Source organism: Protopterus annectens, chromosome 3.part0 (assembly GCF_019279795.1).
Source record: "Protopterus annectens isolate FY-2018-M chromosome 3.part0, PAN1.0, whole genome shotgun sequence".
In the NCBI taxonomy this organism is placed as follows: Eukaryota; Metazoa; Chordata; order Ceratodontiformes; family Protopteridae; genus Protopterus; species Protopterus annectens.
This window is the reverse complement of record NC_056731.1, coordinates 167568976-167594765: the sequence shown is the minus strand read 5'-3', so window position 1 is coordinate 167594765 and position 25790 is coordinate 167568976. Positions and strand designations below refer to the sequence as shown.

The 25790-nt window shown below is 40.1% G+C and overlaps 1 protein-coding gene across 2 annotated transcripts in view; it reads left to right on the top strand.

Moving 5' to 3' along the window:
* The window catches only part of LOC122796298 (genetic suppressor element 1-like), a 471843-nt gene that overhangs the window by 136427 nt on the left and 309626 nt on the right, over window positions 1-25790 (top strand). Inside the window, exons 2-3 of one of the 2 annotated variants that reach the window (XM_044064664.1) lie at window positions 12874-13092; window positions 23573-23766. In XM_044064664.1, coding sequence (XP_043920599.1) covers window positions 12874-13092; window positions 23573-23766 — 413 coding nt within the window. The remainder of the gene's footprint in view (window positions 1-12873; window positions 13093-23572; window positions 23767-25790) is intronic. The other variant, XM_044064665.1, reaches the window with a different exon arrangement.

Here is a 25790-nt window from a genome sequence, read left to right as displayed (position 1 = left end):
AAGGGTGTATTTCAACATGGTAGACCTCAGTGGGTTTGTCATAGTAGGGCTATGGGGAGTGCAGTGTGTGCGCCTGGGAAATAGCCCATTCATCTAGAGGTTGACACTCCACATACAGGCACACACAGGGTTATATTCCACAGGTATGTGTATACAGCTGCTTGATGACTGCCTCCTTGTACAGTCATGTTGCACAGCTAGCACGTCCACTACATAGTCCGTAATGCTGACAGATACCAGTAGCTGATGTCTACAGTGAGTGACATCTGAGCATCTTGTGGCTGTAGTCATTTGGCTGTGTGCTGGGTGGGACAAGCCTCATAATGGTTGGCTCCTTGTCACAGTCACTCTCTCACACACATCTATGTATGTGTATGTTTGGCATATTATTGTGTATTGTCCTTGGATATATGCATGTATTCCTATCCACTGTGTGTGCAAAGCATGGGTGGTGCATACTGAGGGGTGTCTGCACTAACATCTGCGACTGCCAGATTTGTCTGGTACACTGTTGTTTGCTGACATGGACTTCTTTTTTTTACATGTGTGAGCATGCCCAGTATGCCGTTCTGTATAGAATGTGTGGATCAATACTAGGCAGTTTGTACTCCAGTGCAGAACCTTTGTGTTCTACACCTACAGGTAGCAAGGTGTTTCTGCTGGGTATCCAGTGTTCATTTGGCAATATGGGGACAAACTGTGCAGGAGATAGTGTGTACTGCAGGTGATTGTGTCTGTGCTGCTTCAGCTGCATGGTATCGCTGTTAGCATAGATATTCAGTCATGTGTACTGTTGTACACAGTGATGTTTACTGTCTCCATGTACTGCCAGGTGGACATTCTTGCTCACAGTGCTGTCTTGGGGGACAAGGGTGACTGCAGCTGTGTCCAGTATTGTGGGCAGACACCTACGTATTCATGGTAAGTTATGCCATTCTGGAGGGGGTGCTACAGACACCTGCTGCTGGGTCTGTGTATCCAGCTCAGCACCTTGGTAGAGTGCTGGCAGGGGATCACATACTTGTACACCCACTGACAAGACAGCCTGGGCTTATCTTGCTGTGGTGATGCCTCACAGCTGTACAGATTCACAGAGGTTCCCCAGAGGCAGGGGCCATGGGTCAGGACATTAACCATATTGTGGTGTATGGGCAGGTGTGTAGCCACCCATTTATGTGTTTGCAGCCAGGGATAGTGTGGGCACACAGCTTGGTGTCAGACCCTGCACATTCCATGCTGCCCATGCACCCACTCCCCCATCTGTTATTCTAACCTCTTCCAGACATTATGCATACATTCTCTGATACTTTCCCTAGGAGTATCACCCCATCACATGTGTGTGTAAGTGTTGGTCCACAGTTCATGCAGTGGAACATGGTGGACATGATAATGTGGTTTGTCCACATGGCCTTGCATATGGCTTATGTGGAGTGTGTGATTTTGTTATTTGGGTGTCCATGACTTCACATGCCTTTGGCAGAGGCCTGTGGGGCATTAGGTGTTGCTGCAGGCAACATGTGGCAGGTCATTGCATTCTGTCAGGCCTACAGTCACAGACCAGCAGTCAGTAAATTCCCCTAGGGTGACAGGGTAGGTGTGATAGGTGTTCATGCAACTTCCTTCTATCAGTCTTGCTCAGGTGGTGTGGATGCTGGCAGGGTGCTACGCACAGCTAGAGATGCCTGCACTGCATGCTGCAGTCTTCCATTATTGCCATGTACAGCAGAGAGGTACCTGTTTGTGATGTGTGCATGGGCTGTGTGCATGTGTTGTATGGACAGTACTTGCATCTGACACACAGATAGGCATGGGGCATTCCTGGTATTCAAGCATGTGCAGGTACACCAGCTGTTTCCCAATACATCAGTCCTACCTCCTTTGTGCTCTGTAGGTGTTCGGCTGGACATCACTGGTATTCCCTACTACAGGACCAGCTGCTGTGATGCATACTTGTATGCACAATTCCAAGGGTGTCTCCATTTCACAGTGATACAATGTATGCTGTATGTCTGGGGTACTTTCCCCTGTGTACTGCTTGCAAATCTAGCCAAAAAGCCATGCCATGTCAGTCTTTCAGATGGTGACACATATTACCACCATACATTTACATTGGCTTACTGGTAGCAGGTGGTATACTGGTGGGGATTGTCCTTGGCACTACAGGTGTGAGGGATTCTCCCTGTCATCAGCAGTACTGGGCTATGGCCACCAGGTCTTACCTCAACATGCATACATACTGACCACTGTCACACAATATGAAACACACACCATCCTAATGCACACAGACCTGCATATTGTGCACATGCTACAACCTATCCTGCTACCTTGGCCACCTCTGGGCATCTCTGCTCCACTCATATTATACCTATGCATGCATGTTACTACATTTCTACACTGGATTGGGGGGCAAACTGTTACTACATTTCTACGCTGGAATGGGGCTAGGGGCACACCTGACTGTTTCTACATGTCTACATGGGAGTGGAGGGCACACCTGACTGTCATTACATTGCTATGTAGGATGGGGGGCACAAGTGACACATTTGCTATGACTGTACTGGTATGTCATGCACTCCATTTCATTCTGTATTGCTAACTATCATGCTGTCTAGAGGCACACCTGTGTACTACAGATCATGGCTTTGGTTGCCCTACATATTATTGTCTGACGTCCTACCCTTCAGAACTGGCATCCCACTGCCTGCCCTGCTGTGGTCTGTCTGTGTAGGCCTGGGGTGAGGTTAACCCTAGCCATCATTCTGGGGCCATGGCACAGGCCCTGTTTGGGTTTGTGTTCACCTGTCCTGCTGGCTGCAACTGTTGTTGGGTATGTGAACCGTCCTGACTGGCATGCGTGGGTCATAATGACACACATTTTGCACAGCATATTTCCTGCAGTGTTTTTGTCACCCTGAGTAGTACTGGCTACTATGGTGACTCCAGTATGTGTTACACATGTCTGGGTGCCACTATGGGTGTCTCCTGTCTGCTGCCATCACATTCAGCTGCCCAATTCCCTTGCATACTCACAATCATACTATTGCTGCAGGTGACAACACATTCTACTCCATTTGGCAATTGGTAGGTTGATTGACTTACCTTGTGGGTGTGCCAGACTTGCAGATAGTGCTGGAGGGCTGCCTATGTTGGATGCACATAGTAACTCCCCATACATGGTTGAGCACAGTTGGTGTAATGTTTGGCATCCCTTTACTGTATGTGCGGGTCAGAGAGAGGTGTCATTCCCTGGGACCCTACTGTATCAGTACGTGTGCTATGCATTGCCTCTTTGCCAAGGCCAGTGCATACTGGGCATGCCTCCTTCTGCCTACTGGGGCAGGCTCAGGTTCATCCTCCTCTGGGTCACTCTGTGCCTGTGCAAGCCTTGGCATTGGTGGGGGGCTGTGTGGCCCTGCCCCATGCTGTTCCTGCTGCAGCTGTTTCCACAGGATCATATAGTGTAGCATCACACATACCATAACAATTTGGGTACATGTAGCTGGTGAATACTACAAGGCTCCACCAGATGTGTCCAGACACCGGAATTGTGACCTGAGCATCCCAAACACATGCTCTATTATATGTCTGGCCTGTGCGTGTACCTCATAATGGCATTGTTGTTCAGGTGTGTGTGCATTTCAGATAGGTGTCATCAGCCACGGCTCCAATGTGTACCCAGCATCCCCCACTAGGTGAACGTAGGGGATGTCCCCACTGGCAAATCTCTGGTACAGCTGCGTCAGGTGCCATATGTGGGAATTGTCATAGCTTCCAGGGCAGCCAGCACACACATTCATTATAATACCCTGGGCATCACATACGACCTGGCAGTTGATGGAGGGGATGCCCCTGCAGTTGATGTAGGCTCTACCCTGCTCACCGGGTGGTGCTTTGATGCATATGTGCGTGCAGTCTGTAGCACCCACTACCCCAGGGTATTCTGCTATTTGGTGGAAGAGACGCATATTGCTGGTCAACACCTCACGGGTGTTAAGGAAATATACATGCTCACTGGCATTTGCTGCCATGGTATCCAGGAACTGATGGAATACTCTGGATGCTGATGCCTGTGAGATCCCATTGTTATCCCCAGTTGTGCTTTGGGAGGTACCTGTGGCTAGTATACCTAGGCCTACACATACCTTGGTGCCCACTGTCATGGGTTCCCCTCGTTCGGTTTGGTGTGTCAGGTGTGGCCGGCACAGTTCTACTACTTGCTGTAGGAGGTCTCTGTCCACCCGACTGCGCTCCAGTATCTCCAGCTCATGTAGCCCCTGGTAGGTTACCCTGGGTCTGTACACTCTTCTCCATCTCCTCACTGTGGGTTGTTCAGCAGCATGCATGTCCTCACCACCCTCAGCCTCTTGCACATGTTGTTCTATGTTGCCTGCAGCAGCCCTTCTCATTTTGTAGGTTTATTTGCTAAAATTTCCATGCTTGTATACACCGGTGGTGCAGAGCATGGGAAAAAATAATGGGAAATGTGTTTGCTTAGTTTACAGCAGTGTTCTGGGCTGGGCTGCTGCCTGTGTAATTGTCTGCTTCTGATACATTTCACCTGCCAGATATGTTAGTTCTCCTTGATTACCTTCCTACTGCTGATTTCCCTTCACATTGCCCTTCTGTTTGGGCCCTGGGCTGCTCCGTGCAGACAGAGTACTTGGATGTGCACACTGCTGCTGTTTCCTGGTTTAGCTTCTTTTCTCTTCCTGTACATCCCGGTGCATGGCACGCACACCCGCTTACACTTTGTAAAGCGTGCTGGGCAGGATTAGACACTCCCCTAGCTTGGCTGTGCTAAGCTGGGAGCATAACCGAGCCACAGGGCTCCAATCCGCTTACAGTATGACTGACACACCCACCCATGATGTCACCTACCTCCTAGTTTTGCACTCAGCTATTCATACTCTTACACTGTTAGGACCTGCCTCACATGCTGGGGAAAACTGGGATTCACTATCCTTCCCCTCATTTGCATAGGATTGCCTGCTAATGCATAGTTACATATCTCAAACTGAGCCTCCCCCCTTAGCAACCACTATTCACTGGCCAGGTTGTCTTCTGCCTGCCATTGACTTGCATGGCAAAATACTGATTTTAGTTAGAATGCTTATTTTAGGTTTATTTTCTTATTTCCCCACCGATACCATTTGCGCGCTGCTGCCCTATGCTTAAACAGCCGAGATCGGCAGACATATAATAAAAGTTGTATTTTGTACATTTTGCATTGTTTGCAATGCCAATGGCCTTCTACCTGGCCATTAGCATACTTCCTCAATGATATGCAGCCTTTATTTGGGGCTGTCATGTCCCCATTTTGGATTTTGCAGTACCGTATTTGGTTACTAACCGAGTACATTTTTGCATATTATGCTAGCCCTGCACGCCCTGCTTCCTGCTTTCTGGGTGGTAGATTTACCTCATTTGCATGGTTTTCACCTGTAAATGTGATAATTTGCATACGGGGGCTGGGAACGTGCAGCACTAGTGCTAGAGCGCTCGCGCATGTCAAACGGGCACGTACGTGGATCGCTCGGCCACCATATTGGCAAAATTTCCTCTTGCACTAATCATGCACACTGTGCAAGCTTTTGAGAATCCAAGGGTTAGTCTCTACTGTATATTTCAGAATCCATTAAACCTAATGCCATCTCAGAAAACTGATCTTTAATTGAAATAATAATAATAACTACTTGGTCAGAGAGGTTACAGATTCCTGATCTTGTCTTCCTGCTCAAAATAACTGACCAGCTATCAGTTCTAGTATGGTGGACTTGCTACAGCTTTAGCATCTCTAGTGGATAACATAACATCACATCATTAGACAACCCATCTGCATTCCCCAAACCCGTTACTAGCCTGTGCCAAGGATTTTCATTGGAAGCACAGCAGCAATAATAGACTTTTTATGTAAGCATAAACTCACTTTTTATGTAAACAAACTTTGAACTTCAAAAGAAGATAAACAGTGCTGAGGAAGATTCTAAGGGTATAAAAGTTAAGATGTTTCAGTCAGAATAGAACAGTTTCAAATCTAAATTATTTAAATCCCCCCTCAAAAAAAGTTTAACCCTGGTTTGGGCCTTATAAAAACTAAAGGAAAGAGCCAAACCTTTGCCCGGTGCCATGCCTTACGGTAAGTACCTCTGAAAACTGTTTGCCTGATGCCATATCTTACAGTAAGTACCTCTGAAATCTGTTTGCCTGATGCCATATCTTACAATAAGTACCTCTGAAATCTGTTTGCCTGATGCCATATCTTACAATAAGTACCTCTGAAATCTGTTTGCCTGATGCCATATCTTACAATAAGTACCTCTGAAATCTGTTTGCCTGATGCCATACCTTATTGTAAGCAGCTTTGATATCTGTTTGCCTGATGCCATAACTTATGGTAAGTACCTCTGAAATCTGTTTGCCTGATGTAATTCTTTATGCTACGTACCTCTGAAATTTGTTTTTCCTTCAAACTTTGGCTAGAAGTAAACTGTAAGGAGCTTTGCCTATGTTAACAAATTATACTGTCACAATGACTATATCCATGATGATGTAGAGATACTACTTCTTAACAGAGCCTAAAGCCATGACAAAAACTAATATTTGCACATAGGGTTAAAGATGTGTCAAAATCAGAAACACAGTACAAGAGGTAACATGAATATGGCTGGTAGTAGCCCATACATTAATGCAGTTGACTTGGAGTTATTATTTCTTTGATGATTGGAGAGTGAAATGTTAAATCTAGGAGCTTAGTATGCAATTTAATTTCAAAAGGAAAAAGTAAGCTATGCTTATGTGTAGAAGGAAATAACAGATTTCTATATTTTATGGCAAAGATAAACTGAAATAAGAATACAGGAAATTATCTCAACACACTTTCATTTAAACACAAATTAAGCAAGGGGTATTAAAAAGGCACTGAAATTCTTACAAAAGTCAGACACCATCTTAACCACTGGTGGTATCATCATGGAAAATAGTAAAAGACAACTATAAATAGAAACTACAAAAAAGACATATTTTATCTTTTCTTAATGTTAAATTTAATACCATCCTGTCTGTAGTAAAATAGCAAAATAAGGAGCTATTATTAACTTTCAATGTTGCTGTACCCTAAAAGAACAAAAAGGGGTAGACATACTGGCATGATTTATTTAATTTCATTTGCTCTATGCCTTCTCTTTACCATGATGCACTCTGTATATCACCAGATGGTGAGATTTTTATACCCTTAGGGATCTTGCTTCCACTTAATTAGAATTGTGGTACTTTGGATTATAAATTTCTTTCAGAATATATGTCCATAGTGTCACTAATTCTTTTACATTCTCTCTTTTGTATTCTTCTTACTCTTGTTTTATAGATGTTGTAAAGAGTCATTTCTTTCAGCTTCCAAAATGCTTGCTGAAATTAAGTAGCCTTTTAAAGAGTAGGACCTTGTTTGATTCAGGTCTTCTTGAAGGTACTTCTGCCAGTTTTAATCTGTTACACTATAACATCTGGGTAGTCCAAACTTCTCACATCCACTGTCTGGAAGCATTTCAAGAATTTCAAAATGATCTTAGTCAATGTCCATCTATTTTGCTAGAAATATGGCTTATAAACAGTCTATGAGATTACCCACTGTATCAATAGGTTATCGCTGTGATGTACTCGATTTGGGAAGCCAGAATAACACCATAATCCATTACTAAGAGTTTCTACAAACCTTGACTGAGTAATAGTCTTGAGGGCAACAAACTGCAGCACATGTAGGATATTCCTGGCATCAGACAAGAAGCTTTAAAAGGAGTCATCAGTGTTTGGAGATGTGTAATGCACAGTCATCACATTTGTTGTCTGGAAATAATCACAGATAGAGATGCCAAAACATCATGCGACTGGCCAGTGTTTAATGAACAAGAGGGGACTGAAAAGAGGGCTTAGTAGACCACCTAAAGATACTTGAACATTCTATCGGAAAGTAACTTGCCAATTATCTGTAGCCTTTCTAGCCTTTTAGGTTCCTGTGGAATATTTCTTGACCCCCCCCCCCACACTGGGCTACAGCTTTGAAGTTTTTCAATACAGCCTGCAATGATGGGTAATTGTTGTCACTGGAGCTGGCTCTTTGTCTTGGTAAGTGACATTTCTTACATGATGCATGCGTCAGTAGGATATCATAAGGGCAAGTAAAGCTTTTTGGGCAAATATAAATTATCTTCATTTGGATAAATCAGTAGATGTAGCAGGATGAAGCTTTAATATGCTTCCACATATCTGAAACTTGTATTGCTTGTCTGATATTTAGAACTGTCTCCATATCTAAAGATTTTTATTTGAACAATAATTTGCATGGGCCTCTATGTGGGAAGGGATTTGGAAGCAAGTAGGCATGCCCTATGTCAACTAGAGTTGGAAAATCTAAATTTAATTACTTAGGGAAGCAATTTTACAAGAAAGATATTACAAACTATATTTTCTTAGAGCCTGATTAACTTAAGGTTGTTAAGCCTAGCTTGTATTTTTCCAAGTCATTTTGCTTCTTTGTACTGACACAAGATTGTCATTGTGAGATAAGGAGAATACAAAATCCTGAAATGTTACTGGCATTTATAAAAATGGATCATTCAAGGAAGCTTGTCTTGAAGTACAGGGCCTGAAGTCTCTTCCATGTACCTGTACACTTTACAATGGAGGAGTCTTAGAGAACCTTTGAACCCCATGATGGTTAGACTGTCAGCTGAACCATCATGTCCATTTTTGGTATACATACTATTGTTTGAAAGTTCACTTCACTGAAGTGAATAAAAGCAAGTATATGTGATTGAAATCAGCTGATAGCACATAATCTATAATCTGGGTGAGATGGTGTTATGGATGGTATCAGGGAATTTACCCTTTCGCCTCTGTGGTGCGATCTCAGAATTGGTATATATAATTATCAGGAGGTGTGGGGATGCGGGGAAGAGGCTTGCCCCCCTGCATAAACATCTTTTAAAGTTTTTTTCTTTTTTTTGACAGGTATTTACAAGCAGATGTGCTTGATTAGTTTGAGTTTAATGTTGTACCATAACAGAAACCTAGAAGAATGTCAAAGAAAGTAACCAAGCCCCAGACTCCAGGCCCAGCTCTAGTCATATACTAAGAAATAGCTAACAGAGTTTAATGATCTCAAAAGGAAAGAGTTGCACTACTCTGGCTTCAAAGAAACACTCGGGTACAAATGAGATAGCAGTTGTACCCTTTCAGATTGTTAATCCATTTACTATCATAACGCCATAACTCAGCTTAAGGTATTGTAGACCATGCAGCTGTGGGAGTACCTACAGGGCTACCAATGATCAATCATCAGATAATGTCACAACATGATTTAATCTGGAGAACTGTACCAACAATGGTTGAAGAAGGTATTGTGTGAGCCCTCTGCACTATAAATGCATCATGCCCTTGCACCAGATTTGGTATATTAGATTAAGCAGTATTAATATCCAGAAAGCAAATAGATTAAATAGTGATTCTCATTGACAGCTATGCATTTGTAAGGGCAGTTCTGAATTTTACTTTAAAAACTACTGTTCCTTTCTTTCTGTTCATCTTTAATAGAGCTGCACTGCTTCTGACTGCCATTGTGTGGCAAGCTGTCCTATGATGGCATTTCTTTGTCACCAGTGTTTAGGCCAAGAACCACAGTCTCCCTCTGACTGTTTTGACTGTCTGACAACTGTGCTCAGTTAATGCAAATAATACCTTTCTATATGCACAGTTAGGGTAACAATTCATCTATCTGCAGGCACTGCTGCTAAATGTTTGCAGACCGACTGCTATCTGCTCTGTGTCTAGTCGTGTAATATTATCTGACACTGTGTCACATTTCCCGACACAGGCATTCATGTTGTGCATGAGTCTATCTAGGTGCATGTTTACATCATGCATTGAAATGTTGTGCATTTTTTTATTTAGCATCACCTTAACTACTCCCTTCCTGGCTTAGAGGAATGGCACAAGGGTACATATTACTGGTTTGAGTTTTTCTGAATATTCTGTAGTCTTCTGGTGTACCATGTCTGTGCTCTTGTCCATCTACAGTGCCTTTTCATACTAGTGTTACCACATCAGCTTTGTCAAGTATGACAAATAACATCTCTAGCGTTGACTTTATATGTCCATAATATCAGTATCTGCAGTATCTGTAGAACCATCACACTCGTAATCATCATAATGTTCGATCCCTCTGATCATTTTGCATGGCTGCCTCACTACTACTGGTTAAGTTCCATTCTCCACTAATCCATTTGTTCCCTGTGATTCTCTGTGTCCAAGGACACCTGTCATGGCCATGGGAGGTGATCAACGGCTACTGTCCTATGGGAAATTAGGAGATTTTGTCTTTTGCTCCTAACTCTTTCCCTTTATTGGCTAGAAGAAGAACCATTTTAATAATGCTGTTTTTGTACAACCACTCTGCTGAGCTAGAGTTTTCCTTGGCAGGCTTGCTATCAAACACCACTCCTTTTCATATGGTGCTTCTTTTTTTCAGAAGGATGCATATCAACCCCTCCTTCCTGGATGGAGAGTTGTCATTGGCTGCTTAGTCAAACCTTTCTCTGCTCTTGTTCCTCTAGTGTCCAGGCCAGTAATCAAACCTTGGTGATCAGAGCTATGTCTGGGGCTTTATCCCTGTATTCCACAGATCCCAAAGTTGGTGTGGCAGTCTCCTATGGCCTGTGTTGGCTACTGACTGCTGTTGTACCTACGGGCACAAAACAAGGCTCAATATTCTGCATGGACAGTGGTTAGCATCTGAGTGTCTTTTACTAACAATCAGGAATGCCTGCTACACTGTGTGGCCTGCATGCCTCACAAGAACACTTGCTGTGATCAGATGTACCACTATAATATGAGGCATAATGAGGGCACACATCCTGTCACTGTGGTCTGCATTACGCTGATGAAGAATGTAAGTTTCTCTTGTTGGCTCTGCATTACATCATTACAAGGTTACAGAACCACACATGCTGCTCAATATGCCAATGCTACTCCGTTGACATTTATTAGTATTTTCTCCTGTGCATTCTATTCTCTGTTCTGCTGTTATTTTCCACTTTTGACAAGTGAATGCCTGTCTTCTCACTAGCGGACATGATGCTACCTGTTTTGTGACACCTTCTGCAGGATGTCTTATGTCCAGCTCAGATAGCTGCTGCTTTCCAGTTTCAGACTCCTGCATTCACAACTTCAGCTGTGGAATGCTAGCCTCTAATTACTCACGAGGCCGTCAGCACTTTCATTATGATTTAATCTGCTATGTAAAACCCTGTTTCATATGTAAAACCCTGTTTCATACATTTCCTGCAATGACTTTAGTCATTAACCTTTCAGTATTCTGTCTGTTGTATGAAGGACAAAATTAGCGAATGTTTCCTACACAGCAGCATTATCATTTAAGAAATATAAGTTGTACATTTCATTTAGCAGCATAAATACTCTGAACATGTGGTCTGTGAGTTAGCTGCATGAGCTCTCAGACCTGCTTTTACAATATTCTTTGTGTAACATCTCCAGTTATGTCTAAGTTGGATGATTCAGTAAATCTGATGAGTAGTGGTTACAATACCTCAGCGCTATCTAAATGTAGTTTAAAAATCTTCTCTTCTGTGCATATGTACTCTTATAAACTATGTCTATACGTACAGACAGAAAGCAAAGTAAACATAAATAATACAGCAACTTAGCCTTGTCTCAGAAACAGCATAAAGCAGAGCTAAAGGAAAAAACACACATGCAGCTGCTTAAATGACCCAGGATAAGAATATATCCTTTATTTAAGGGTTATGTCACAGTAGTGTCCAATCATATATGCTACCTATAGATTAAAACTGTATATTCGCACATAGACGTGTGTGTGTGTGTGTGTGTGTGTGTGTGTGTGTGTGTGTGTGTGTGTGTGTGTGTGTGTGTGTGTGTGTGTGTGTGCGTGTGTGCGTGTGTGTGCATGTGTGTGTGTGTGTGTGTGTGTGTGTGTGTGTGTGTGTGTGTGTGTGTGTGTGTGTGTGTGTGTGTGTGTGTGTGTGTGAGTGCGTTTATATCTAGATAGAGAGAGAGAAACTTATTTATTATATAAACATTTAAAGATTTTATTTATTTACACGCAGACACATATAAAGTTTATTATAAACTTTTATGCAAATCTTATATCATCTCAACAGGACTGTTTTAAATTTACAGTGACATTCAACCTGTCAATAGTTTAATAATAGTATTTTAGTATATATATCATATTATGTCAAGAATCAAGCTTTCTTTGCATGTTATTAAGCATTACCAAGGTGTTGTATGTTATAATACACATAATTAACATGTTTAGCATATGCTGTTCAGTGTATCAAGCATATTGCATTTTGTTACTTGCCTTAGCTCACAGCTCAAAAGGGTCTTTGGATTACTTCACTTATGCTGGTAACAACCACTGCATAAATAAACTGCACACCATTTTTAGCCACCTAAAAATATGTCCCTCTGTCATTTGTTGGTTTCAAATAACTTTAACTTTGTTAATGCAAATGTGTTATCACTTATTAGAATTTATTCTTATTGATTTCTAAGTGTTGCAAATGTTTTTTTCTTTGTTTACCAAATAGGACTATATGCTTTGATAAGACTGTTTGCAAACTTTTTTAGAGATATCTGCTGTTTTCTGAAACTCTTTGACCAGGTTTACACATTATTATTTATAATTAGACATTTCTCTCTTTCCATGTTTTACTGCAACTACTATTAAATGCTCTCTCTCTACTCTCTCCTTCTCTCTCTCTCTCTCTCTATATATATATATATTTTCTGTGTTGCTTACCTCGGACTTCAGTTGCATGACCAGCTTCTTTGAACTTTCAGGTATAAGCCATGAGTCAAAGCCTTCTTCTCACGGACAGGCTGCCTCATCTCCAAGGAATACAGCCACTGTGAACCCCTTAGGCCATATACCATTAAATGAATCTTTTGCATCTAATGGAACTCAGCCTATTCATGAGACAACTACTGAAGCAAGCAGGCACACAACCAGTTTTTCAGCGACTCTGAGAACGTTAGCCCAAAAGGCGGAGGATCCAAGAGGTATCAGACCACTGGACTTTACATGCTTCAGATATGTCTTAACTATTTATTTATTTATATTTGTTTCTTGGGGTAGTGCACTTATCAGTACTGGCCAATTTTAGACTCAACCTGGGTAACACCTGTAAACAAGCCCCCTGAATATATTATGAAGTTGTCTCATTTGTTTATATTAATTCATGATAGAATTCTGCATGCAAAATAAGTACACTATTATTTATGCTGTAATTGATTTTTATATTTTACAGTTTTAGTATATAAAAATTGTAGAGAAGAGTTATATAAACCACAATAATTTGTGCTACAATGTTTGACTGTTTTATTGCAACATTTTAGTGCATTCTGATTCAGTGTTCATCTATCTTTTCCATCATTTTGGTATTCAAATAACAACTTTTTTTGTAGTTATTATTTATTTATTTGTCCTTTGTTGACCAGGTTAGTCCCCACTAGTCTAAGGGCCTCTTTTCAGGTGAAAACCAAAGTGGTATTTATATTATAGGGTAAATGTGGCCAGGGCATCAGGAAACTTCCACTACTCTTTTCAGTAGGTGCCGTGGGATCTTTTCCATGCACCTGAGATACCACCAACTCAAGCAGATGGGACCTTGGTTTAATGATTCCCCTGAAGGATGACATGGTCAGGCATGCAGGACCCATGCCCCCTTTTTTGCAGAGTGTTACCTGATCAGCATTAAAGGAATGCTTGTACCCCCTGGAGAATTTCATGTCATAATCATATTCAACAACTTGTCTGTAGTAAATATTTATACAGCTCATGGAGCACTGGGACCATTCCACAATAACAGTTAAAAAAAGCTTGCTAAGCACCCTGAAGCACTGCTATTGGGTTTTATGCTAGGGATTAAACAGATGACACTGGCAGCCAGCAATGAACCACAACAAAATGTAACACAGCTTTAAAAGTTGCTAGATATTTCACTCTGCCATGCTTAAAAACAAAAAGTGTGGCAGGATAAAGTGTCTAACAGTTTTTTAAAGCTGCTGGGTCTTCAGATGGACACCTGCCTGAGAATTCATTATAGTGTCCAGCATGATCCTTTCTACCCCATCTGCCCTCACATGCCCCCCACCCAGTCCCATAATAGTTTGAGTGTAATTACTGCATGTATGTATTAGGACCTAGTGGTCCTGTGTAACCCCCCCCCACCCTCCAATATCTGTACTACCATTGTTGCTGGTATGTCACTTTACTGAGTCATCCCCAGTTGTCTTGGGTATCCTCCAACCTTTATCCCTGTTATGATGTTGGTGTCATTACAGCACTTTAAAGAGTCATTCCTGGTGTCCAGTGGTTCCCCTCACCCCCAGTTCTTGTTATGATGTCACTACCATTATTGCTCTTCAAAGAGTAATCCCTAGTGTCCGCTGGTTTTCACCACCCCATGATCCCCATTATAATGTTGGTGTCATTACCTCACTTTAAAGAGTAATTCCTGGTATCTAGTGCATCCCTCTGACCTCCCATCCCCAAACTATTGCTGCTGCCATTAAGAGTAATCCCTGGAATCCCCCCCCCCCCATGTCTGTGTTATACAGCTGAAAATGACCTTTTGGCCATGTTCAATACTGCAACATGGTAGGGGTGGCCATGCTGATCTACATGGCTGAGTGATTTCTGGAATTGCTCAGCCATGTAGAAGCTTCCTGGGAGTAGTTCTGGGAAGGGAGCACATGACTAATTAGCATATGCCCAACCCACCCACCAAATGCATCATTAGCATTCAGCACAGCCACAGGGCCAACCCTTCATAGTGCTGCATGCCTTTGTGTTAGAGGACTGTGCATCACCATGTAAGTTTTGTTACTGAATCAGGAAAGGTACTGAGACAAGTACACCTTTATGTGCACATCACAGTACCTTAATGAATTTGGCCCTTCATTTCTGCCTTGTCTGTTTCCTGTGTTTTGTTTTGTTTTTTTTTTGGGGGGGGGGGGGGTCAGAGGTTTTGAAAATTGATAAAACACTTTCTGCACTGCAAAGAATTATGATTCGGTGTCACTGATCATAACTCTTAGTTTGTGGATGTCATGATCATGAATTGGTGTTAGAACATTATCTTTTCCAGAGAAAAATCATGAACTGGAATGGAGAGGAAATCAAAGTATTGTGAGAATATGAAGGAACAGAGACCGGATAAAGAAGCTAGAACTAAGTAAAATAAAAATGGTTGAAACTATACATGTTGGCCCAGAATGACTCACCAAGGAAAGCTTCTGTTACAAGGAATAAGCAGTCTATCAAGTTGGCAGAAAAGAAAATGTCCTACAGGTATTTCCAGGAGGAAAGATGGTGAACCTGAAAAGACATCTCATGTCCCTTACCACGGTCGCCAGTCAGACATACCTAAAGTAGCTCAGGGTGACATGAATAAGTCAGAAGAGAGGCCTTTATAGTGTAGAATTCACTGATGGAGTCCCATGACCAGAACACATACTTAGGGGATGTGAACATTGACTGGAACAAAAGTAATTCCAATAATCCCTCCATATCTATCAATCTATTCAATTTCACACAACTTATAAATGACATTACCAGACCCAATAAAAACAATCCCCCAGGCTCCACTCTTGACTGGATGCTAGTCTCCCACCCAAATAAAATCTCACACACAGGCATCCTACCAGACTCCATGAGTGACCACTTACCAGCCTTCATCCATAGAGCAACCCCCTCCACCCCTCATCTATACCAGTACATCCAGACTCGAAACTTCACAAACTTTAACCCTACAACTTTTTCCAATTCCCTCAAACTAACAAACTGGGATAGTCTAAAAAACTCTTTCTCTAGATAGCACCGTAGACTTCTTTAACTCAGCCTTCTTAAATACCCAGCACTCCCAAGCCCCACCAACAACAAAACATATAAAACCCAACTCCGCCCCGTGGCTAACTAAAGATACTAAAACACTTATGCAATAAAGAGACAAGACCTGGAAACTTTACCACCACAATTAACACCCTGACACCCTTCTTAAATATAAGCAACTCTGCAGCCTAGCCAAAAAACACATTATAAAAGATAAAAAATTCTACTATACTAAACTCCAGACTAATCATTCCAAAAACCCTAAACGATTCTAGAACTCCATCAACTCTCTTCTGAAACCAGGTACCAAACATAATCCTTGCCCTGACACCAGCAAAACTGACACAGAAATAGCCACTCTATTCAACTCCTTCTTTACCAACTCTATAGCAGAACTCACCAAGACCTTCCCAAATCACAACCCTTCCCCTCTCCTCAAACCCTCTTCCCTAACCTCTATCCAACCTTCCATCCCTAGCAATCCTCCCATATTTCAACTCAAATCCATCTCCACCTCATGAATAAAAAAAACTTCTCGCCAAACTTAAGCCATGCTCCAATGCCCCTGACAATATCCCATCACTATTCCTAAAACTAGCAGCTGATGGTATCACAATCCATATCAGCATTCTCATTAATAGATCCATACAGGAATCTTATGTCCCCAAACTGTGGCATGCTGCCTTTATCCTACCCCTCTACAAAGGTGGCAAAAATAATAACATCTCAAACTTCTGACCTATAGCCATTCTCTCCCCAATCTCAAAAATTCTTGAAAAATGCATCCACCTCCAGCTCATGCCTTTCCTTAACAATAATCAATTGTTCACCCCTACACAACATGGTTTCCGTCCTGGCCATAGTACAATAACTGCTCTTCTCTCTTACCTAGACATAGTAAACCATGTCTGTGACTCTGAAGAAATTGTATCCACAGTCTTTCTTGATCTCTCCAAGGCGTTTGACACTGTCGCCCATTCCCACCTCCAGAACCACCTTTTTAACCTTAGTCTCTCTCAAAATACCTTAACCTGGTTCAATAGCTACCTCTCTGACAGATCTCAGGCAGTGAAATGGCAAACTGGCACCTCAGCCTTCCTTCCCACCCCATCCGGGGTACCCCAAGGATCCATACTTGGTCCAATGCTCTTTAATATATTCATTAATGATTTCTATGCAGCCATTCCAAACACTAAGATAGTACAATATGCAGACGACTCAACTTTAGTCTGCTCTGCTTCTAACCTCCCAGAGCTCCAAACAAAAACTCAAATTGCCTTCTCAAAACCACCTCTCCCTAAATGCCAACAAATCTAAAATTCTACTTTTCTCTCCCTCAAAATCACTCCCTCTCAACAAAAACTGTTTCAGTATTATCAGTCATGCCAACTCCACCATAGAAGTTGTTCCCTCTGCTAAACTTCTTGGGGTTACTATTGCTGAACACCTAAAATTCGATACTCATATTCAGCTAAATATTAAGAAAACACATCAGAAACTTAACATGCTGTACAGAAACTCCCACTTTCTCTTTCCTTCTACAAGACAAACACTCGCCACTACCTGCTTACTATAATCACTATTGTACGGTGCTCCCCTTCTAACTAACCTATCTTCCTCTATCTCTTCCAAACTGGAAATCTGTTACAGCAAAATCTCAAAACTCGCCACTAAATCCAAATACTCCTCCCACCACTGTACATCTCTCCACCAGCTAGATTGGCCAGAACTTCCCAGCTACCTTAACTACCTCCAACTCACTACAGCCCACAAACTAATTTTTAAACCCACTAGATGCCCAGCTCTAACAAACATCTTACCATCATATACCCCCTCACAGAACTCTAAGATCAGCCCACCAAAATCTAATTTCTGTATACAAACCAAACCGTCCTGCTGGTCAACTTTTCCTATCCTTTTCCCTAGCAAAAAAATGGAATTCTCTCCCGCCCACTCTAAGAATTTCTGAAAACTTTGAACACTTTAAAACCCAGCTCCATTCCCACCTCGCCCAAAATGGGAAATGCAGTTACACTCAACCCACCTAGCCTGCTAATGACCCTACTACAAGTTAATCTACTCCATACTGATTACCTAAAACAGCAGCCTCACTTGGAATATAACATACTTTAACATCTATATCTTGAATGTATATATTGTAAATAGTTTGCCATCTGTCTTCTCTCTCCCCCATCTGGGAATGATTCTCTCTACTGCCAACTCATAAAGTTTGATGCTATTTAACAAAGAACTTCCACAGTTCATATCCTAAACTGTAATGTATACACTCCACTTTTTCTCTTTCTTAACTGCCTCTCTCTATACATTAATATCCTGAATCTATACTTTTTAAATAATGCACTTTCCACCTTTGTTCACCCCTTTGAAGGAAAACTGTATTTACAAATGTCAGTTTTATAACTATCTTCAAATGATTTACAATTGTTATTTTATAACTTTGCACACATGATCTACTTCCTCTGTGCAACTAATCCTCTGTACAACTTGTCTCTAATTAAGTGTGTATGTATGTATGTAATGTATGATCCTCTATTTTCTGATTGTACTCTACTAAGTTTTACCAAATAAAATTACTTTTTGCTTATTGTTACTGTGTATTATGGAGCTTTTCTCCCCGGGCCTCCAATGAAAACAGCTTCTTGAGACCAGTGGACCTCCCCCAGTCATCAAACTGGAAATAAATAAATAGAGACATCAGCATTATTGTGTTAGTCCACTCCAAACAAATGGAACTGACACAGATTAAGATATAAATGTCACACCTGCATTTAGTATCTCAGTTCCACCTGGTTTTCTGTTTATCGTGGCACCACCTTTTCCAGTTATATTATTTGGGTTTTATTAAGACTGATTAAGTTCTGATTTGCCTTACATTGAACTACGTGTGACATTAACTACCGGAATGACAATCGTCAATTATATAATAATGTTATTGTGAACTTTGACTACTGGTGAAAGCAAGTAATATTAGTGACATCCTTCAAAAGTGTTGATACTGACAGTAAGCTGAAATGACATTAGCTTTTCAGTAAATGGATAGTTCATTACTTGTGCCATTTGGCTTATACTATATCGGCCTGGACTGAAATTACCCACAAATACCATAGCACTCCCTGGAGGGGCTACAAAATGACGATAAGATTCTAGTGATTCTGGTGGCACAGGTAGCACACGGTGTTTTCTATGACAAATAAAATAGTTAGTTATGCAAGTTTATGCTTCTCATACATGGAGCTGACATATGCCCCTTCCCTAAATGTTATACTTGGTAATAGCTTGTGTGATGGGAATGGTTTATAAGACTATCCCCAATGAAAGCACTGGCATACATGGTAAACATACTAGAGGCTGTGTTGAACTGTAACCTTCCAATTACCTGATTTGGCTACTGATATTGTCAACTACATCTTACTTGAACTAAGTATATCTGCCTTTTAAGGGTTAGTATATCTGACCATTGGTACTGGAAAGGAGACTAAGTCGATGGTGCAAATCTATCACTAATGGCAAACTTCCCAGGTTTTGCCATTCCTTTAATGGCTTAATCTCATGGTTGCCATGATGTTCTTATGCTTTCTCAAAATGGTTAGCACTTATGCTTTATACGTGTAATTATATATAGCCTTTAAGTCATTATTTCTAAAAAGATCATGAAAATGATTGCCTTTGATTGGATCTACAATATTGCTGATGGCTGCTAATCTTAGCAATTAAGGAAAGCCTAATATTTTTATGCTAAGTAGCAAATCAGTAAGCAGTCGTTTACTCTTAGATGATGCATGGAAAATAAGTGAAATTAGATGAGTCTAACAGTGTCACCTATGTTAAATTTTACTAAGTAGTTGTCAATATGGGATACAAACTTTTTTTTTATTCTACACTTTAATACAATTAGCGCATTTTTGGAATGGATCACAAGGTTGAAACTATTTTTTATTTCTATTCCTAAGCTGCTATGCTCTCAGTTTTAGTAAACTTCATATGTTTTATACTCACAGCCTTGTTAGATTTTAAGTAAGTTTATCCTGAATATTGATACAAATGTATTGTCCTTAGGCAAAGTTTATATATTTATTTACCTAACGACTAGATGAGCTAGCATATCCACTTCAGTTAAAGTAATTGTTAGTAATAATCTGAATATAAAGTAACGTTTGGAAGCATAGCTGAATAAATGGTCTCATAGCTGAATGGAGCACAATGTTTAGTGTTCTATACTGCAGTGGCCAAGGTGTAAGTTGTTAGGGGTGCAATTGGCAGTTATCATGGAGACTGAATGTAGTGCTGGCATTGATTTAAGAAGCCATGTGTAATAGTGCAGTTTCCTAAATAAATGCTAAAACTATATTTGCTCTTGCATGTAGGAGCACAGTACTTTAGTAATTGTAAGGAGCTTGCAACAGTTACATTTTGAAGGAATATCTTTTTTTTTTCTCTACAACTTCAGGAAGTCCTTTAATTTGCTTCCCTAGCTTTTGTTTATGGAGGCACCAGTCTGGGGAGTTGCCCGGGGTATCAGATAACCTAGCTATGACTCTGGGGAACAGTATATGAATATTGAATATACTCGATTATTCTTGTTGACCATAACATCCAACTGCCCTAACTGGCTGTATTCCAAACAAACCACTAAGAACCACAATGTCTTCCACAAATGTTTAATCCACAATTTTACACTTTTGCCTCAGTTTATAACAAGTATTCATTAGAATACCCATACTTGAAGCACACCTTTCTTTAAAGGTATAGAAAATCACATGGTACAAATCACATGACCACATGATGACAAATTATACTAATATAAAAAGCACTTTAAAATATGTTTAAAGACCTCTTTAAAAAGCTGCTAGGCACAGCGAAAATGCATTTGTACACAAATCACAATCTAACAAGATGTATTTGAGGACAAAGTTAATTGAGATATATTATCTCAGGCCTGCCTTCTGTGTTCTATTCAGCTTCAGTTGCCATAGTAATTCACAAGAGACCAGAATACCTGCTTTGTGAATATTTTAGTTTGAGTTCTTACGTTAGGTAGGTATTGATTTGGTCATGTGTGTTTGTTCAGTCAGCTACCCATTTTGGGGAAGTTCAGGATCAGGTCCTAGGGGGCAGGTTACCTGTAATTTGAATACAGATAGCATTGTTGTTTATATAATACACACATTTGTTGATGCTTTCTTTTGGTAAATCTAAATTCTAACATAATGATATTCACACATAGGTGATTTACTGTGTATTGAATACAATGTTTACATGGGGGAGGGGGCATTCAGATGAGAATGTCTTTAATTCTATACAAGATAAAAATCATCCAGGAAGTATCATGGAGCTAATTTTTTTTTTTTCCTGGAACTTACATGTCATCTAGATGGATTCTAAAATGGGATTTTTGGCTCCATCTGCACATAAAATACATTGTTGGCTTCCACTGTTCACTGTTGAAATACTATCCACCAGCTTATGTCTAATTCAAGAAATTCATATGTTCTTTTCAATGTGATACCTATAAAAATGGATTCCCATTGGATGTCTTCTATAAACAGTTGTGGAGTGCCTGTCTTGGTCAAGAGAGAGTTTCCCACCCATTCCTCAGGCTTTGTTTTGATATATGCTCCCTAACATGACACAAAATAGATTTTTCTTTCAATTGTTTCAAATTTTAGCTGGGTGCACTAATCCTGGAATGATAGCAAGCACTGTTTGGAATATAAGCCTTGCCTCAGTATATGACAAACAGGGATATATCTCTTCAAGTCGCAACAGAGATTTGAGGCTACTGAAATACCAAATCCAAGCCAGCAGTTTACTTGACCCCTGTCATGTCCTTCATCCCCTGGTAGGTATTTTACCCTTATTTATTTTTATTTAACTGTTGTTAACCAGGTAAGTCTATTTTTCCATGGACCCTTTTCATCTATGATCCAGGCCAAAATAGCGAACAACACTACAATAAAATAAAAACATTGTGTTACAATCATCAATGCAGTACATTTAGTTATTGGATCATTCAGAAGTAAACCATCCAAGTCACGATGTTGCAGTATATTAAATGAAAAATTATATTCAGTAGTCATGAGGCATTGAGAGAAATAGTAGCATATTCAGTCGTTGTCAGAAAAATAAAGTAACAATCAGAGCAGTACAAGTAACATATTGGAATGCAATCAATTATACAATTCATTCAGTAGTCATTAGAACATTGACACAAACAATACTTTACTGACAGACTGACAAATTTAATACTGAGTTAGCAAATGTGAAATATAGCCGTGGTGGTGCAGCTGTAGCGTTGCCTCCTCACAGCAAGAGGTTCTCCCGTTCCATTCTTGGCTGGAGCGCCTTCTGTGTGGAGTCTGCATGTCCTCCCCATGGTCGAGTGGCCTTTGAAAGACATGCATGAATGGGTGTGCCTTCGTTGATGGTTGGGCGTCGAGCTAGCACCTCGGCACTGTAAAAATCTACTGCAAATCATTAGTGAACCGGAGTTCCGCTGTGGCGACCCCTAACCAGGAAAAGCTGAAAAAGGAACATTTTACATGTATATATTAAACCCAAATTATGATATATACATGCAATCTTGTCAAAGGATATCGCAAAAATAAACTCCATTTGCTTCCCTCATCTACACCAAGAAAACTGGCGGCTTCAAGCATGCAAGGATGTAATGATTTGTACTATATTGCTTCTGAGAGTGTTTAAGATTTGAAGAAGAAATGACCAAATAAACCATAACCTTTATTCCACAGAGAAAGACTCATTCAGTTTTAACATTTTTGTCTTCAAAAACTTCACCATATTGAGAAAACATTATTTATGTGGAGTTCAAATAAAGTCCACATATACTTAATGGGATAATGTCCTTCCATTTAACATTCCCTTAAAATTAACCAGTTCTCTAATGTCTGAAATTGAAAATTTTAATTTAATTTAGTTTTATTTACTTACTTTGTTTACTGAAGTAGTACACTGATCAAAACAGACCATTTGCAGACACAGCCCCAGGTAAGACACAATCAAAATATATTTAGTGGGTCTCAGTCCTGTTGAAATTTCCAGTTTGTTTACTGAAATTAAACCGTCTCTAATAATATTTCAATGGTGAACAGTGCTACGTTAGTGTTTGTTTGGTTTAGTGCAAGCCAACACTTTATTTTATATGCAGTGAGAGGGTATGTTAAAACTATTCTAACATGTTTAGGAAAAAATATATGAAAAAAGAAGTCTGCATATAAGTTCAAATTCTTCACAATCACTTAACTTGCAGTTCACTTGCATTTAGACAACCTTTAATAGTGACCCTTTAGTATCCTGACTGTTGTCTGTCTAAGCTCCACTATGACAAAAACTGAAGAGTATCTTATTGTAATGCCCAGGTTTCTAGTGGTAACTAAACTATTGGACAATAAGGATGTATTGGGAGCTGGTTATGAAAGTACATTCCATTGCTTAATTCTAATTATGCAATTCCTCAAAGCATGACTTTCATGGGATATGATATGGCTGACATTAAGAATTAAAATTCTTCTTTTTTGTATTTATTTCATTAATTGAATTTGTAAGACAAGAATGTGCTATTATGAGAAATATGTGACTTTTAGGTGATCTTTTTTCTGTAATTAATAGGTGCTCGCTGCAATAAGGACGTATCTCCAGCATCGTCACCAGCAAATCCTCATTCATCTCCTAGCAGTGCACACCTTGCACATTCCACAGCACTAACGGATTTTTCAGCTAACCAGAGGTCTGTGAATCCAACGCCTGTTGTTGCTATAGCACCAACAAAGACTGTCAGAAGTCCCTGGAGAAGCATGAATCAGGTAAACTGCAAGTTCGCACAAGGGGAAGGGGCACATTTTTCTGCTCCCCTCTTTTCTGCAACCATCAACAAAGTAATGCCAGCAGAAGCAATCATACAATTATTTGAATACTTCTGACAACATTACAGATGTTTAATATTATGAACATTTGACAATATGGAGAGCTATCATATATATATATATATAGATATATAGATAGATAAGTATAGCTATATAGCTAGATATAGATATATAGATATACATACATATATGTGTGTGTGTGTGTGTGTGTATGTATATATACATAGATAGATATATGTGTGTGTTTAGGTGTCTAATGAAATTCTGTAGAACATAAATATGGAAAAGTAGAACTGAATCAGAGAATATGGGGAAATATCTGCTAAGTCAAGCATACCTATGTCTTTATCTTGGAGTATTCCCCTGACACTGAGGTGCAGCAGTCTTGGAATTAGTATATAAAAGTACAGGAGTGTGGGGATGCAGCTCCCCACATCAGAACTTAGTGCCACCAAAACCACCATGCAATAAATGCTTCAAAGGCAGAGCCATAACTAAGGTAGGGTAAAGGGTGAGGCTGCCATGAATGCAAGCTGTTATGAGGTACAGGTGCAATACCAGCATTCCTTTAAGAAGCAACAGGTGATATCATGGCTTATTAAAGAAAGGCATTTATTAGCTTTGTTTAATTAATACTTTGTTCTGCTCCTTAAGAGTATTTGTTTGGCCTCCACTTTGGTGAAGATATTCTTTGGCCCACAACCAGTCTGGGGAGCAGCCAGAGTGCCAGATGGCTTAGCTACATCTCAGTTCAATGGCATAACATAATTTTTGTTGTTGTTTATTTTACTGCTTTTATTTCAATTAATGTTTGCATTTTCTATTTTCAAGAATAAGGATTTGCAGAATCAGGTATCACACATCTAATAGGGAGCCTGTCATATTGTATATGGAATATGTGGTGGGTCTGCACTGTGATAAGTAAAATACCATGCACTATACACTCATGAACAAATTTGTGATGAATGTTGAATCTACAAGTCACAAAACTTCAGAAAAATCATGCTCAAATGTGGGTAAGTATTCTCCACATTATTTTAAATGTAGGCATATGAAAAACGTGGCTGTAGGGTGTCTGTGTGTGTGTGTGTGTGTGTGTGTGTGTGTGTGTGTGTGTGTGTGTGTGTGTGTGTGTGTGTGTGTGTGTAAATAAAATGGTTGAACTTACTGTAAATCAAGTGATAACAGAAGCAAACAAATACGTTTTTAATTTTATATATATATATATTTTTTTTTAATTTCTATCTTGGAACACTTAACTTCATTTTTTAGTCATGTGATTTCCTTTACTCTTATGATTTTTTTAGTCATATGATTTTTCCTTGTCACTTTTTAGATAGTATTAAACTGATGCATTCCATGTTGTTGCTAGATTTGCTTGAGGTAGCTGTGTATGATGAAAGTTCATTGTTTGTTAAACTTGCAAGAGTAAATTTGCATTGACTTCAGCAATTTCAGAGTGGTTTTTTGTTTACAAATATATATATATATATGTGTGTGTGTGTGTGTGTGTGTGTGTGTGTGTGTGTGTGTGTGTGTGTGTGTGTGCTCGTGTGGCAGCTTTGCTATATATTTTTAATGCACACGTGTGTAGTTTCTGTTTTACCAGTTGTTTACTTTTTTGTGAATACAGTTAAATTATATTGATTGATAATATACATGCAGTAGTAATAAATGCTTGATGATCTGCATAGAATGGTTATAAACAAAATATCTTGCACTGTGACTCTGATAAATATTACCCTGGCATCCCTTTATCAGTGATTAGGACTATATATATTTTTTATTTTTATTTATCCTTTGTTGACCAGGTTAGTCCCAGTAGGCTAGTTACCTCTTTTCAGGGGAGACCCGAGGTAGTATTTGTAGTACTAGGGAAAATTTGGCCTGGGCATTAGAGAACATCTTACTCTTTTTGATAGGTGCCATGGGATCTTTTACATCCACCTGAGCTGCCACCAACT